The following is a 17,568-nucleotide window of genomic DNA, read 5'->3' as shown; positions in this document are numbered from 1 at the left end:
TTCTCTGACCTCAAGTACCTGCGTCCTCTCTGAGAATTCTTTTCTCTAGTTTCAGTCTTTACCTCTATCCTGAAGTTGCATTTTTTCAAATTCCGCCTGCTGTTTCTTTTTTTTTTTTTTTTTTTTTTTTTTGCAGAACTGGGGATTGAACTCAGATCCTTGCATTTGCCAGTCAAGCGCTTATTTGACTGAGCCATCTCCCCGGCCCCGCTGTTTCTTATTTACTTTTTGATACTTAGGCTTTTTCTTGCCAGTACTAGAATGGCAAAGAATCTCTTCATATGCATTTTTACTAGGGAGTTGGGAAGATAGCTCAGTAGAATAAGCACTTGCCTGGCAAGTACAAGGTCCTGAGTTCAATCCCTGGTACTGCAAAAAAAAAAAAAAAATTACTAGGGACTGGGCCTACTAGTAGAGCACTGTTAAAACCTTTGCTAGATCATTTTCAGAAGCAAGAAGAGATGGGGTGTGAGTAAAGTAGTACTAGAGCTTGAATCAGGTATGCCAGGGTCAAACCTAGCCTGGTTGAGTGAGGATTGCCAGCTCCCTGTGGTAGCAGAAGTAAGTCTCCGAGGAAAGGAAAACTAACTGAGAGGACTCCTAGTTTGGACTCACCACAGACTTTGTGGGCAGTTGGAAATATTGTACTTTCTCCTGGGATGGAGCGGGAGTTCCTCTTCCCTAGGTCCAATATGACTTGGTTAGAAATGCACTGTATCCTGTTTGTCTTGTCTGTTGCGATGTGCTAGCCATACAGAAATGGTCTGTTTTGTGTGGGAGTTTATTTCAGGCTGTCTCCTTGTCAGTATTGTTTCCTTTAACAGATTTTTAAATTTTCTTTTTCCAGCAATGATGTTGTCCACTGGGCATGTACTGACCAATGTGGCAGGTCTGAGAACATAGCTGAAGCTGAAAATAGGAAAGCTGGGGGCAAGGAAGAGCCTTGAATCTTGAGGTGGGACGTTGACTCTAAGATGTCCTTGAGCAGTGGAGCCTCCGGAGGGAAAGGAGTGGATGCAAACCCGGTTGAGACATACGACAGTGGGGATGAATGGGACATTGGAGTAGGGAATCTCATCATTGACCTGGACGCCGATCTGGAAAAGGACCAGCAGAAACTGGAAATGTCAGGCTCAAAGGAGGTGGGGATACCGGCTCCCAATGCTGTGGCCACACTACCAGACAACATCAAGTTTGTGACCCCAGTGCCAGGTCCTCAAGGGAAGGAAGGCAAATCAAAATCCAAAAGGAATAAGAGTGGCAAAGACACTAGCAAACCCACTCCAGGGACTTCCTTGTTCACTCCAAGTGAGGGGGCAGCTAGCAAGAAAGAGGTGCAGGGGCGCTCAGGAGATGGTGCCAATGCAGGAGGCCTGGTTGCTGCTATTGCTCCCAAGGGCTCGGAGAAGGCGGCTAAGGCGTCACGCAGTATAGCCGGCTCCAAAAAGGAGAAGGAGAACAGTTCGACTAAGAGCAAGAAGGAGAGAAGCGAAGGAGTGGGGACTTGTTCAGAAAAGGATCCTGGGGTCCTCCAGCCAGTGGCCTTGGGAGGACGGGGTGGTCAGTATGATGGAAGTGTGGGGGTGGATACAGGCGCTGTGGAGCCACTTGGGAGTATAGCTATTGAGCCTGGGGCAGCGCTCAATCCTTTGGGAGCTAAGCCGGAGCCAGAGGAAGGGGAGAATGAGTGTCGCCCGCTAAAGAAAGTCAAGTCTGAAAAGGTAAGAGGTGGCCAGATCTGGCTGCCCACTGCCAGTCAAAGCTGCCCTGGATGAACTGCCAAATGCTATGTGCACTCTGTGGGAGGCTCATTAGCTTGTGGGTAATGACCAATTACAAGGTCAGAGCAGCCGGTAATGGCAATGTGGTTTTATTCCAAATTAGAGGATTCCCTACAGACCCATTTACGGCAAGCCTGGACATTTTGGGATAGCAGATCTATTGTTTGGGGTTAGCTTCTTGATAGTGTGAATTTTCTGTTACCTTGTCATTGTCCCACCTCAGATGTTTGTTGCTAAAGGCTGACATCAAACCTTTATGTGGTTTCCTATTTGATTAACATCATCAAAGTCATAATAGTTGACACACCTAATAGACCTTTGGTTACATGTACAGGTTGAGTGCTCTTCTTAATGGGATAAATGGTACTGCTGGGTTTCTAGAACAAAGGTTAATTAAATTTCATGAAGTTATCTACCAAGTGTGCTGTGGTGGCTACCAAAAAGCAATGAGACACAGCATCTGGACTAGTAAATGAGGGGAGGAGGTACTGACTATATTATGAAGAACCTGCTCGGGCCTTGTGAGATACTGTTGTGCATGTGACAGTTTGGCCTAGGAAGAGTCTGTGGCCACTGGAAAAGTTTAGCCCTTTGCCAGATACCTCCCGAATTGGGACTCAGAGTCTCTTGGTGGTTTTATCACTGCCAGACAGACAATATAAAGATAACTTACCTTCTGCTTGACTTGGAAGGTTAGGCGCCTGCAGCCCCAGGAGGGGTTAGGACTGTGTCCCTTCTCTGGGAGGATGGTGATCTTCGTTGGTGTCTCAGGAAATGGAGCTTATAAGGCTAGCAAGTTGGAGGCCAGGGTCAGCTCAGGCTATTGTCATCTTTAGCCGCTTCAGTTTCCTACACAGCAGCTGGCCTGATGATGAACTGTTCATTGGCTCTTGATTTTCTGCTCTGTGCTCAGCTCATCCTGTGTTTTCAGCTGATCCCAGCAGATGCAGTATAAATTGATTTCTCTGTAATTACTTCAGCTGCAGCGGGGAATACCTATTTCCATATGTAAGTGTTAATAAATAAAGACTGAATGTGTATGTTTGGGTGGTGGTGCCCTTAGTGCCTGGATTTTAGTGGTAGCTTGTGCTTTCTTTGCTGTAGGTATTTTGGTCTTTGCCTCTGGCACATCTGTAGCTTTCTTCAACAACATCTGGGCTTCTCTGGTAACAGAGCTGTGAATTTCTTATACTAGTAACACAGTGGCTTACTTGCTTTTACCAGTAGCAGCTGCCAGAGAGGCTGCCTGTATTCAGGTGACAGATGCTGTAGTCCACCTTACTGGAGTCGGGTTCCAGCTGGTTACTGGTATGGCTCATCCTGGGCTGGCTGTGATTTGCCATTTTCTCTGGGGTGCAGATGGATAATACTGTTTTAAAGAGGCTGAGGAATTCTAGGAGTTCTTGCTTCTGTTCCCAGCCCATTAGACTGTTTCCTACATATGGCTTGAGGAACTCTTGCCATATATCTATGTTGGTAATCATTGTTTTTCCTGTGCTGAAAAGCACATCTGAAGGTGGCTTTCAGTTTCTTTTCTATTATAATACTTACATTGCAATCTTGTAAGCCCAGTTATAGTTTATGGGTGAAAGGCTTAATGTTGCCAACTTTCATAGTGGATTTAAGTCTAAATGTCCATGATTATCTCCAACAGAGAAGAAGATGGAACCCATTTTCTCTCATATAGGTGCAAGGATTGGTTGGTAGCTGTCCTTCAGACTATAATTGGGCTGAAAGATGTAATACATCCAGCTGACCGTACACCGTCGTGCCAAGAAGTTTTGCCTCTTAATAATGTGGCTCTGTCTTCCTTGGGGATTGAGCAGGAGGCAGTGAATGAGGTGCAGGAGAAGAGAGAGATGGCCCTGTAATTTTTGGAAGAAAAATATAATTGCTAAAAAGTACTTTTAAAAGAAAAAATTAGGGGCTGGGGAAATGGCTCAGTAGAATAAGCGCTTGCCTGGCAATCGCAAGGGTCTGAGTTCAATCCCGGTTCCGAAAAAAAAAAAAAGAAAAAAGAAAAAAATTAGCAGTTTGATATTACCATGAACAACAACCTGCTTTCTCAGCCCTTCCTATGTTCCTTCAACCCTTTTGAATATACTGGTTCTGGGGTTGCTTTATCATATTGCCTTTGCCAGTGAAGTAATTATTGAAATAAATGTTTGGAAGTTGCTAAGAGATGAAAATACACTATGCTAGGGAGAGAGCGTTTCTAGAATGGATGAGAGAAAGAGAGGCTAGGGTTGTAGGTTAGCGGTAAAGTTCTTTCCTAGCAAGGATGGACTTAGGTTTGATTCCCCAGCACCACAAAAAAAGAAAGCTGGGTGTAGTGCCACACAGAATCCTAGCACATAGGAGGCTGAGGCAGGAGGATTGCTGTTAGTTCAAGGCCAGTCTGGGCTACACAGGGAGTTCAAGGCTGGCCTGAACTACAAAGGGAGTCCTTGTCTCAAAAAAACAAAAGCACACCCCCAAAACAAAATAAAAGGAAGAAAGATAAGGAAAGTTAGGATCCTTGCAGGGAGGAACTCTTGAGAAACAAGAACCCCAGGGTTCTGGGCATTAGAGATGCTCAGTCTTTGGTGATGAAAGTTTTCTTTGCTGTGAAATACAGGCTTTCTATGGCCTAACTGATTTGGAATATTCCTTCTTTGTAGAGACAACAAACAGAATTACAACATCAAAATAGATATGTGGATATAATCTAGAACTGCATACTCTGTGCTGGGAATTAGGGAGAATTTATAAAACCTGGAAAATGACTAGACTAGAATTCCCCCACACCCCACTGTGACCTGCTTTGAAATAGAAGACAGTGTAGTCTGCAGGATAGAATTGTCCCCTGTCCAGTACTAGTAATGAGTGAGATTTGAGTATTTAAATTACCTATCTCAGGGCCTTCTCTCTCTCATCAAAGTTCATATCTCAGGCTGTGGCTAAGGAAATTTTCTGTCAGCCAAAGATAAGGATTTCCCTTCATGGAATCTGCTTTTGCTCCACCACACCTCTCTGGCAGGGCTCACTGTGCTGTATGCTAGCATTCTAGGAGAGATCACAGATGGCTCTTAGCATTGCTGCTGCCCTGAATTGTTGAACGCTTCTGCCTCATACTTCCTGCCAGCTGAAGAGACTAGGGAGGGAATGTTGAGGAATAAACAAGACAGCCTTCAGGCTCTTGCCTCCTCCTGCCTTCCTTTGATTGATAGATTGTTAAGTTAGGGATGGAAGGAAGGTGGAGAGGAGGAAGGGCGCCTGTCTGAGCACCCGGAGCTTAGTGCTTCTGTCGCCACTCTTGACAGGCAAGGAAAAAAGAATTCACAAACTATAGATAAGTCATCTCTCTTTTTCAGACTCTGTCAGGGCTTATGTCCAGGAATTTAAGATGAGACTCTTCTTACCCCTCAATCATTACATGGTATCCAGTAGTCTCTAGTGTCTAAAGGATCTAGAGTGTTGGAACCAGATGTTCCCCTGACCTCTCCTTAGCTTCTTTCGATCTTACAGAGTAGAAGCACTACACTCTTCTTTCCCCATGTTTGTGTGTCAGATCCCACCACTTTGAGAATGCTACATGTACTTACCTCTTCCCTGTTAATTCAGAATGAAAAAAACTATGAAGTATTCTCATTTGCCTTCTGATGGTGCATGTCATCATATCTGCGCACTAAGAGCATCTTCCTTTGCCCTTGGTTTGGTGTTCCTGCCCTAGTCTGTGCCTTCCAGCTCATTTCTCTTGTGTTGTAATCCCTCATTGCCCAATCAAGGGCAGATCTCTCTTATCCAAGGCCTTCTGTCTAATGCCTTATTCCTCTGCTCTGCTGGCTGTTCTTTATCAGCATTGATGGCTGTATCAGTCAGCTTTCCTTCCTGAAGGCAAAAGCCCTGTAGCATTTTCCTTCATGGAAAAAACTTAAAAGTTCATATTTATTGGGACAGAATTATATTCTGTAACTGTAAGCCTAATTTATTTTTCCATTCAGTAGCTCTGTTTTCCTCCTGGCTGTTGGAATTCAAGGAGGGCTGAGAAAAAAACTTGTGCATTTTCCTTTTTTTACAGAAGAGAAAACTTAGACCAGTAAATTTAAATCATGTGACTTGACCAGAATATCACAGGTAGTCAGTGGCAAAACCAAACAGAAGCCAGGTTTCTGGACACAATAATTTAGAATTATTATTAATTTCTGATACATAATAAATACATTCATTGTGGGAAACGTACATATACATGTCACATCTTGAGTCTTTTTACTTCTGCTTCTCTCCTTCCTCTTATCCTTGGGGATGTCAAATATTTATGTGGGTGAAGCCTAGGAGCAGAGCGTTTGTTACTTTGGCTTTTTTTTTTTTAATGTGTATTTGGTACAGGGTCTCACTATACAGACCAGACTCGTGGTGATCCTGTTTTCAGCCTTCCCAACACTAGGGTTACTGGTGTGCGCCACCACACCTGAACTCTGGACTGGCTCAGTGTGCCTGGGGGGGAAGCCAGCTCAGCCTGTGGTGCTGGGGATCAAACCCCAGTCCCTGCACTTGCCTAAGCAGGTGCTTAGTCCCCTGAGCCATCTTGCTGGCCTGCTGGACTGTTTCTTGAACCATATTTTCATTGTAATGATTGCGGTATTGCTAGTGCATTTTTTAAATTGACATATAATTCTTTACCATCTTTATGGAGTACAGTCTAAATATTTGGCACATGTATACTGTATATAATGATCCAATCAGGATAATCACCATTTCCATCTCCTTAAACATTTATCATTTCTTTATGTTGGAAATGTTTACACTCTTCTATTTCCTTATAAAATATACAATAAATTCTAAACTATAGTCATCCTACTATTCTGTAAAACTCTAGCACTTATTCCTCCTCACTGTATTTTCCTATCAGTTGTCTAATGATACGTCCTTCCTTATTTGGCAATTGCTGGTAAGGAGAAAAACCTGTATTGGTACTTTTTTTTTTTTTTTTTAATTTTTTATTTATTTGTGTGTGTGGCCAGCTCAGCCCACCAGGGGGCGGGGCTGGCTGGCATGTGGTGCTGGGGGATTGAACCGCGGTCCCTGTGCTTTGCTAAGCTTGTTCTAAGTAGGTGCTTTAGACCACTGAGCCATCTCACCAGCCCTGTATTGGTACTTTTTACTTGAACATGTCACTAACAGGCAAGATTTCAAATATATTATGGGTATTACTGTAAAGAGAAGATGCATTGCTAGATACTGTTGTCACTTTTCATCCAGTATGCTAAATGGCTGCGTTTTCATTTCTCAGTACTCTACTTAATACTAGGTTTTACACACAAGGGAAGAAAGCCGAGATGGTCTCTGTTTTTGTTTCAGTGCTGCTAGGGCTTCAGACATGCAAGACAAATGCTCTACTCCTAAGCTTCACCCCACCCCCACTCCTTCCCCTGTGTTTTGTTGTTGTTTGTTTGTTTTTAAATTCTGAGACATGTTCTCACAAAGTTGCCCAAGCTGTTTTCAATCTATTGATCCTCATGCCTCATTTTCCCAAGTAGCTGGGATTGCAAGCAGATGCCAGTTTGCCTGACAGTCCTTGCCGCTCACCAACTACAAGTGCGTACCTGAAAGTGTGCCCTCTAAAATCATGTGTATCACCTCATCTGGGTTTCAGAAACACAGGTTCTTAGCCTTGCCCCACATCTCCTCTGCTTCCATATAAGTGTCTCAAATTGCTTTATGTACATTGACATGTGTCTTTGTAAGGTAGTTATTATTGGAATACTTCTAATTTTAAATATCCATCTTCTAATTATTACTTTTTTTATTTTAGGGAAAGGTCTACAGGGGGTTCAGGGTCTCACAACTAGATGAGACTCAAGTGATCCACCTGTTTACAGCCTCCCAAGAGCTGGGATTACAGGTGCACACCACCACACCCAATCTCAGTTGCCATCTCAGCATGCCCTGGGGTGGGGCCGGCATAGCAGGCCCCAGGATAGAACCCTTGGCCCCTAACACCCAGCCCCTGTGCCTGATTGGCAGGTACTTTAATCCACTGAGCTATTTAGCCAGCCCCTCTAAATTCTGATTTCACAGTGACTCTTTATCTATGACTTAATGATTAAGAGTGTACTCTGTGACCAGACTATCTGGGTTTGTATCCTGGCTCTGCCACTTACTGAGTGATCTTGACTATGTTACTAAATGGCTGTATTTTCTCATCTGCAAATTGAGGAAGATAACAGTCCATACCTACTGTTCTTGTGAGATCATATTAGTTCAGATAAAACACTTAGAATAATGCCTGGTATATGGCAAACATTCAATAAATATTTAAAAATATGATGAGTTGAAATATTTGTGCTAATAATGCGCTGAAATATAACATGCCACTATGCAGGAAGCCCAGTGTGAACAGATAAACATGTTGGCTAAGATGTCTGCACTATGCTCAGAAGTTCCAAACCTGGGCTGGGAAATCTGTTTGCCAATGATATGTTCCAAAGCTCCTGGTATTTATAATTGGGGGGCGGGAGGTGGAGAGATCAGAAATAGGCTTCAGAGTATATTGAAGTGGTCTCATTGAATTTCATATTTCATATGAATTGAGTTTCTGCTTTGGCCACAATCCTGGTATGGGGCTGAGATGTTGGATGGATGTTGCTGTGGGTCTGCCAGCATATGCAGTCTCATGGACCTGGGAAGAGTACTCTGTTTTTGTTTCTACACAAGAGTGCATGCAAAAATCTTAAGTCCCGGTTCTTAATTTTCCTGCCACGGTGTGAACTTGTATTTTTGCCATTGGGTATAAGAGCTTTTCCCAGCAGAGCTCATCGGGCAAGGCAGCAGGGCTTGGGCTTTCAGGCTGGAGGTAGCAGCAGCATACACTGTTGAGTTCCTGCCACTACTGGCTGGCTGTGCCCTCCTCTCTGTGGTTTTCACTCTTCAAGCCATGCTTGAGTAACCTGCCTCCAGAGCTGCTGACAGGGCCGTGTTCAGAGGCCTTGGAAATTACACTCTTCATTTCCTTATCATCCCCTGACCTGCAGTGCAGAGCCTTCTGGTGCAGGAAGAAGGCAGAAAAAATCCAGCTAGCTCTCAGCCAGCATGTGTCAAGAGCTACAAAGAAGGAAATTGGACTTGCTCACTTAAAAACCATAGGGTTAGGCTTTGATTTCTGGTTCCTGCAGGGAGGTATTTGTGTGTGAGAGAGCATGTTTTATCCCTGTGTATATGTATAAAATGAGTATGTGCATGGCAAAGGTGTAGAGGACGAGCATCTGAAAGCAGGGGCAGAGGGAAGATTGCTTTTCTTTTCGGTTAATTTCCCAGTTGTGCTATTGGGATGGGCTGGAAAGCATTAGCATCAGGAAGGTGCCAGACCATGTTAATATTTTAAAATATATTTCTCTTGGTACAGTTTAGTCATGGTTGAGAGCACCCACACAAGACTCTTCCTGGGCTGGCTGAGGGGACATTTTTAACAGCCTTTTCCCTGAAGTCGTACATCCTCAATGACATTGGCATAATCAATACTTAAGCTACCTATGAAAGTGTAGACTTTGACTCTGTCTTGGGTAAGAGAAATAGCTCTTTTGAGATGGAAGACCATGTGACTAAAAAGAAACAGGGATTTAAAGCATCCTTAGATTTTCTGCTTATAGGGCAAAATTCTCTTAAAGCCCATCTTCATTTGGAGGGGTTGGTATTACAAAAACAGTCTTTCTTTTCCTATCTCTCTAGCCTTAGAGGGCCACAGGAAAGATTTTGCAGGCTGAAAAATAAAATATGGATGGTAGAAGGTTTTACGTTATGCTTTGGGTTTTTTTGTTTGGTTGGGTTTTTCGTGGTACCAGGGATTAAACTCTGAACCATGCACTTGCCAGGCAGATGCTTATGCCCCTGAGCTCTCTCCCCCACTGTTTTTGTTTTTTTAAGGCAGAGTTTCCCTCTGTAGTCCAGGCTGATCTTGAACTTGCTATGTAGCCCAATTTGGATTACAATCTGATTTGCAATCCTATCTCAGCCTTCCAAGTGCTGAGATTACTATCTTTGCTGCCGTGCCCAACCCAGTAAAAAGTATTTGAACAGCCTGCACCCTTCATGTCCTTAATTTACCTTTTCCTGAGCGTCCACTGCCTTAACATCACTGCTACCATTGGTGTATTTATGAAGTGGAAGAGAAAGGAAAGAAAAGGGAAGAAAAAAGAGGGAAGAAGGCAAGAGAGGGGGAAAGAGAGAAAGGCGAGGAAAGGAAGGTCCTGTATCTTTTAGGCCCTGGAGGTGTTTTAAACTCTTTGTTATTGAAAATACTCTATACAGAAGTGTTTTCAGGTGATAGTTGCTGTGAGAGATGATATCTTCTTTCTTATAAAGTCCTGTATTGTTAACCTTAGGGGTTTTTGGGTTTTGTTTGTTTTGTTTTGTTTTGTTTTGTTTTTATGGCGGAATTGGGGATTGAGCTCAGGCCCTTGCACTTGCCAGGGAAGCCCTTATTCCACTGAGCCATCTCCCCGGCCCTTAACCTTAGTAGTTTTTGAGAAATTGTTAAAAATTCAAATCTCAGATCTTATTCCAGGCCCCCAAATCAGAAACTTTAGGCTTGAGATCTAGGATTTTATGTTATTAGCTCTTTTGTTGATTATAATACACACTAAAAACTCAAAATGAAACCAGATGTCCTTGCACTTGGGGAGGCTGTCAGAAGGATTTCAATTCAAGCCAGCCTGGGCCATTTAGTGATTTTCCAAGACCTTCCCACAAAATAAAAATAAAAAGAACTGGAGATGTAGCTCAGTGCAAAAGTCCTGGCTTTAGTCCCTCTTGTGCCCCCCCCCCCGACTGAAAATAAAATTTTCCAAAAGCTTAAAAGGGTACCAAATAACCCTGGACAGTAGGATGCTTGTTTTTTTCTTTGCTATTCAGATAGATCTTTTATTTTTGTGAACAAATTGACAGGTACCTAAAATTGGAAGGAATATCTAAAGTTTGGGACTTTGAGGGCAGAAGATAAATTCAAATTCTTTACTTTTCTAAACTTCACCTTTCTCCTCTGTAATGTGGAAGTAACAGTATTAATATTAACCTTGTGTGGTCATTGTGAGAATTAAATGAGGTAAAAAAGGTTGAGTACTCAGCCCAGTGTCTTGGTACTGTGAAAATTGTTAGCTGGGAGTGATGATGCACATCTGTAATCCCAGCATTCTGAGAAATGAGGCAAGAGAATTGCAAGCTTGAGCTAAGCATGGGCTATTAAAAAACTTAAAAAGGCTGGGTCTCAAAGTTAAAAAACAAAACAAAACAAAAAAACTGGAGATAACAGCTTAGCGCAAAGTCCCTGTGTTCATTGCCTAGTACTGTTTTTTTGACAAATCTGGTTATAGTCCCAGGTACTTTGAGGCAGGAACATCATGTTAGGTCAGCTTGAGCAACAGGGTGAGTCCTTGTATCCAAAAACTTTAGCCATCCTTGGAGACTTGGAAGTTTATTCCTTAAAGTCTTTGGAAAAAAAGGAATTTATGAGAGCTAATATTTCATTTCCTACTGATTTCAAGGAAAGCTAGAGGAAGAGGTTGATGCCGAGCATTTAGAGCCATTGAGGTTTAGGGTTTATTATTTGGTTGCATTAGAAGTGTGTGTTGGACTTATTTTGGTAGATGGCTGATAGCAGGTTGAAGAACCACAGCTCTTGCTTAACTATTGTCCATTAAAATCAGAGTTTTTTTCACAATTAATGTGTTACTAGTTAGAATTTAAAACTTTTGAAAAATGTTTTTCTTGGGGTGGGGGAGATGGCTCAGTAGAATAAGTGCTTGCCTGTAAAGCACAAGTCAATCCCTGGTTCTGCCAAAAAAAAAAAAAAAGAAGAAAAGAAAAGAAAAAAATGTTTTTCTTTGGTCTTTCATCAACTCCTACATTACCTTCCTAAGGTTTGAGATAGAAGTAACACAATTATTATGGTTTAGAAAGATTTTTTTTCTCACCCTACTAATCTCCATAAAGTGTAGAGTTTAGCCTTTGAAGGGATTAGCGCAGATATCCCAGTCAGGAGAATGAGGTTGGAGAGATTTCTCTTTTACAAGCATGTCACTAGCTGTAAGAAAGAAAAAAAAACAAAAGGTAGTTTTAAATTTTTTAGAGGAGCCAAGAGTAATGGTGCATGTCTGTAATCCCAGCACTTGGGAGGCTGAAGCAAGAGGATTGCTGGGAGTTCAAAGCCAGCCTGAGCTACAAAGTGAGTTCAAGGCAAGCATTCATAGTGAAACCCTGTCTCAAAAAGACCAAAAAAAAAGAGAAAAATTTTAACCTGAAATTTTTGTTGCCCATCCAAAGAATACAATTTGATTGTGTCCCTGAAAAACTAAATTCTAATTGCCTTTAAAATTTAAAACCAGGGGCTGGGAGGATGGCTCAATAGAATAAGCGCTTGCCTGGCAAGCACAAGGGCCTGAGTTCAATCTCTGGTTCCGCCAAAAAAAAATAAATAAATAAAAAATAAAAAAATAAAGCCACTGGGTTATACCCTAGTGATAAATGCTACTTGTTTTTCTTGGACTCTGTTTTTGTTTTGAAATGGGTCCTTTCCATTTTAAAATGTTTTTCCTTAACTGGTACATAGCTCAGCAAGTGCAGAGTTTCTATTTCCTGGGAGATAGTTTCTTCAGAAGTCAGGTTCTTAGCCCTGCAGTGAATCAAGCTGTAGTGAAAGGTGCAGAAAGTGTACAGTGCACCAAGAGTAGCTGAAAGTAGAGAAATTAACATTCAGGCTACAGAATCTCTTGGTGTTGAGGCTTCTCCGCTTGGGCCACTTTCAGAATCACTTCTGGAGCCTATTACAAAGTACAGATGCCTTGCTGAAGTAAAATCTCCGGGGCCAAGCATGGTACTGTGTGTGTGTGTGTGTGTGTGTGTGTGTGTGTGTGTGTGTGTGTTTTATGGTACTGTGTAAATTGCTAGGGACTTTTAATGTTCTTGATTGAGAACCAATAGCCATGTGCCTTCCCTATATAGTGCTGCCTTTGGGAATCCTACTACTCGTTGCCCGGCAGACTCTGGAAGGTGACTTTTTGCTGTTTGCAGATGGAGCTATGCCCTGCACTGTCTGTGTTATGTGCTTCTCAGGTGTCTTACACAGCACAGTGTGCTCACAGTTCACCTCCAACTCGGGATGCTTAAGCAGTCTGTTGTGTAGGACCAGTGCTGTCAGAAACCTTGCTTCTCAGCGTCCTCCTAACTGGAGAATCATTTACTAAATTTATCAGTTACACCTCTCTAAGGTATACTGTCTATATCAGCATTCATTATTCATTTAAAATACTGATTCAAAATATTTTAGGCAAATGTGAGGGAAATTAATCTGACTATATATATTTGTCGTATGTAGGTAAATTGTGTTTTCTGTAGCGATTAGTAGGGATTTGGATCATGAGAATTTATTATTAATCCAAAAGCAGGGTTTTTCCCCCCTCATTGATGTGAGTGTATTTCTGCATTGATACTGGACAAAATATTCCTCATTCTCTGGAAAATTGGGACATTCCAAAATAAAATAATGTTACTGTGTATAAAAGATCTTATTTCTGAATCCACTTCTGGACACAATCAAATTAAACATGCTGTTTTAAGAAGAGAAAACATTGCCTTACAGAAACAGTGAAAAGCCATTATCTTTTAGTTCTTTGTTGGTTTTTGTGGTACTGGGGATTAAATCTAGGGCTTTCAGAGTAAGTTGCATTCCCAGCCCTTTTTAAATTTTTTTAATTTTGAGACAGGATCTGACTCAGTATGATACACTGTGCTCAAACTTGTGATCTTCCTGCCTCAGCCTCCTAGAATATTGGGATTACAGGCATGTACCACCATGCTTAGCTGATTTGCTATTTTTAATAAACTCGGTTTCTTTGAAGTCAAGAAAATTAAAAGATTGGAGGCATAAAGTGTTGCTTGTTGAGATTTTAAGTCTCAAATTTAAGAATAATTATGCTAATTGTTATGAGAAGTGAAAATATGCTTAAATATACAGTGAATTCACTTAAAAACATTGTGTAACCAGCCATGGTGGCACACTTCTGTAGTCTAAAAAGCACTGACAGGAGGATTATAAGTTCAAGACCACCCTGGACAATTTAGTGACTTAGTGAGACCTATCAAAAGTCAGGAAATGGTTTAATGCAGAAGACCTGGGTTGAATCACCATTACTTGAAAGAAAAATAAAAGTATATAGGGGCTGGGGAGTTAGCTCAGTAGAATAAGTGCTTGCCTGGCAAGTGCAAGGGCCTGAGTTCAATCCCCGGTTCCACAAAAGAAAAAAAGAAAAGTACATGTTATAGAATGACATTTTGCTCAGAAATTATTCTCATAACTTTAAAATGTTTTTAGTATAAGTACATGTATTATTTATACTTTCAGAATTTATATTAACCTATATTTATTTAGATGTTTTTTGTTTTTTTTGAGATAGTCTCGCTGTCTAACTCAAGTTGGCTTGAACTCACTATGTAGCCCATGCTGTCCTCAAACTCATGGTGATCCTCTTGTCTTAGCCTTCTGAGTGCTGGGATCATAGGCATATCCTAGCATTCTCAACTTAAGCTATACTTTAGATGGATCTTTGGTTTTTGGAGTATCTCAGATGCATATACCTTCAGTTAGTAAGGCAAAAATTGGTATATGTAGTGGGGAAGTCATCATATGAAATAACTGCACATAGAGCTAGGCATGGTGATGTATGTTTTGTAATCCCAGTGTTGGAGAGGCTGAGGCAGAAGGATCACTGTGAGTATGAACCCATCCTGGATTGCGTAGTGAGTTCAGGGCTAGCCTCAAGCTACAACATAAAAAACTACATATTGTGTACACTTTATTAGAGTAGGCTAGATTTTTTAAAAAAATTATCTGTCTTTATAGTGCTGAACTTTGCACTAAGCTGCAGCCTGTTTTGTTGTCTCATTTTGGACAAGGTCTTGTTAAGTCACTAAGTAGCCACACTGGGCTCAAATTGAGAATCATTGTGCCTCAGCCTTTTGGAGCACTGGAGCTGCGGGCCTGGGCTGCCGCACCCACGCTAGACTGGATCTCAGCTCAATCGCTCTGCAGATTTCTATGCATCTGGTAGAGTGTCTGTTTTGAATGAAATATGTCATAAGGTATTTTTCATCTTGCTTACACATGTGTGCTTGGACTGAGGAGCCAATGATTTGAAGTAGACGAGCTGACTGCTTATCAGTTTCAGAAGGGACTTAAGAAGCTCATTGCCTTTTGTTTTTCTCAGGTGTTTGTCCTGCCCTTTTCCATGTTTTACACAGTAAGGCACTCAGTAACTGCTCTTCAGATTACTTGGGATGAAACCATGGTAGAGACTGACATACTGGCCCGTGAAGTTTAGTGTGACCCATTTTTTTCTCCAGCATTGAAAATAAACAGTTAAGTTTGTGTGAAAGTTAGCTTGTGTTTCAGAATGCATTGCTGAAAAACATGTACTTGTAAATACTAGAATTTACTCAAAGCCTATAAAAATGGGTATGTTTAAAGAGGTTTGTGAGGTTGGAAACCAGATTAATTCAACAGACTGCTTAATTCTCCCCCATCTTTGGCTCCCTCCAGAGCATGAACTCGGTGACCAGAACAGCTATAAACCCCAAACCATTCCACTTGTCATTGTTGTCATCATTGTTATTTTGCCAGCTACATACAGTTGATTTTCTTATGACAGATGGGTATAGCCAGTAATCTGGTAAATGTACAAAGATATTTTGGGATTTTTTGTTTAGTTTTGGTTTGGTTTTGTTCCTTTGGCTTTTTGAGACAGGGTCTCACTGAGTAGTTCTGGCTGGCTTTGAACTCACTATGTAGCCCAGGGTGGCCTGGAATTCTCAGCAAACCTCCTGCCTCATCTTCCCCAGTGCTGGGATTGCAGTAGTGCACCACAACACCCAGCCAAAGATGTTTTATGACAGAAGAAATCTCAGAATCCAGATTATCTCCCATCCAGGTCAATGGGTTCAGTCTAGCAAGTTATAATAATTATTCTTTCACAATGTTTTACTTTTTAATTCTACCCTCCACGTTCTCTACACTGTCTGTGAATTCATTCTCTTTGTGTTGCCCTAGTCTAGTGATGGCAAACATTTAAGGGACTGAGTACTCGAACTGCAACCAAACCCCACTAATTTATCACAGAGTTCCAGCACTGCAAATAAACCTGAATACTGAGGTTTTAGTTTAGAAAAACAAAACAGCTGTTAGCTGCTGCCCGGCTGCAGGGGCCATTTGGCTGGCCTGCTGACAGAGAGGGCTCTGTGCGCTCTGCAGCACAAGTGCCGCACGTTCACCACCACTGCCTAAGAAATGTGACCCTTGGCGTGCACTAGTATTTTGTCAGGCAGGCAAAAGGAACAACATAGCTGTTCCGCCAACATAAAGATTTATAAATCGAGCTTCTTTTTCATAGGCCCAGTGTTTTTGTAGCCCCTGTGAGGTATTCTTCACTTTCTAAGCTTTTGTGACTTTCACTAGAATCTGAATCATGGTTTTTTAACATCCTTTTGTGATTTTATTTTGTATTTCTAAAACTCATTTTTATGGTTGTTTGAGATTGTTTTAGTTACATAGATTTAGGAAGGGCTTCTTCTCCCTCCTCCTCAATTGTAAGTAGCTAACAAGGAAAAAACAGTCATTTTTTAATGTTTTACCTTTAGCATTCATTAATATTCTGGTCACAGCATTGTCAGGAAAACCATTGTACTACTTCTGACAATGAGGTTTTACCCAGAGTTCAAAATTGCTGTTGTGTACTGCTTAGAAATGACACTGCTGTGAGTGGAGTGCCTTATGTGAAGCGTGGTGCCAGCACTGTACTTTATTTGTGTATTAGCGGCAGCTTTGGCGCACATATTTCAATTGCCCTGTAGAACTAGAGGCTATACTTTTAATGTTGGAAGAGCTGAATAAAAATGACTTGGGGGGGATAGGCCACTACAGCAGCAGGAAGAAAAAGAACAGTGCTTGTCCGAGGGAGCAGTGTGGCTGAGGCAGAGTCCCAGAACTGGAGATTATGAGCTTATTGATATGAAAAGCTCCCTCAGTGTTCACCCCTCCACCTTTGTGAAATGGAGCTTTCAAACAGGAAGAGTCGAATAGAGGAGACTGTCACCTCTGAACCCTCTAGTCACCCTCTTGGATCTAAGCAGGTAGATGTCTTCATGTCACAGCAGACAGGCTGTCCAGAAGGGAAGTCAGGATTCCCTCTAGTTTGTGTTCAGTTAGTGACCTGAGGTGGCATTCAAGACAGAGCAGAGTAGGGAAAAATGGCAGAAAAACAATGCCCAGTGACATTTTCATACCTGACTATTGATTTTCAAATTTCTCCGTGTAGTCCCTACCCACACTTCATCTTCCTTCCTGTTTCACATCTAATAATCCAAAAGAAGGGAAAAAAGAGCCAGGCAAATCCCACTTTAAATCTTTGCATAGAGCGTTGGTGCTCGTGAAAGCTTGTGGGATTGTAAGTGGGAGCAGCTGGAGAGCTATCTGGGAGGAGGTATAAGTCTCAGGGTTGGGGTTTGTGGCAGCGAGGAACGGGTGCTGCAGTATCTATCATGGTGCTGTGTTTTTAACTAACAGATCTTCATACTTTTCTTAACCCCTGCCAGTTTTCTGTTGGTTAGAAGAGGAGATGACTGGCTTATCATCTACCAGGGATGATTTTGATAGAATTCAAGGGGAGGATAGAGGGCTGGGGAGATAGCTCAGCAGAATAAGCATTTGCCTGGCAAGTGCAGGGTCCTGAGTTCAGTTCCCAGTACTGAAAAAAAAAAAAAAAAA

The 17,568-nt window shown here is 41.9% G+C and overlaps 1 protein-coding gene across 1 annotated transcript in view; it reads left to right on the top strand.

The window, feature by feature from the left end:
* The first annotated feature begins 852 nt into the window (after nucleotides 1-852).
* Znf609 (zinc finger protein 609) overlaps nucleotides 853-17,568 on the top strand; it is a 191,465-nt gene continuing 174,749 nt past the window's right edge. Inside the window, exon 1 of the mRNA XM_004628820.2 lies at nucleotides 853-1,721. Coding sequence (XP_004628877.1) covers nucleotides 975-1,721 — 747 coding nt within the window. The 5' untranslated portion in view covers nucleotides 853-974. The remainder of the gene's footprint in view (nucleotides 1,722-17,568) is intronic.

Source organism: Octodon degus, unplaced genomic scaffold (genome assembly GCF_000260255.1).
Source record: "Octodon degus isolate 3935 unplaced genomic scaffold, OctDeg1.0 scaffold00026, whole genome shotgun sequence".
NCBI lineage: Eukaryota > Metazoa > Chordata > Mammalia > Rodentia > Octodontidae > Octodon > Octodon degus.
This window is presented reverse-complemented; position numbering and strand designations above follow the sequence as displayed.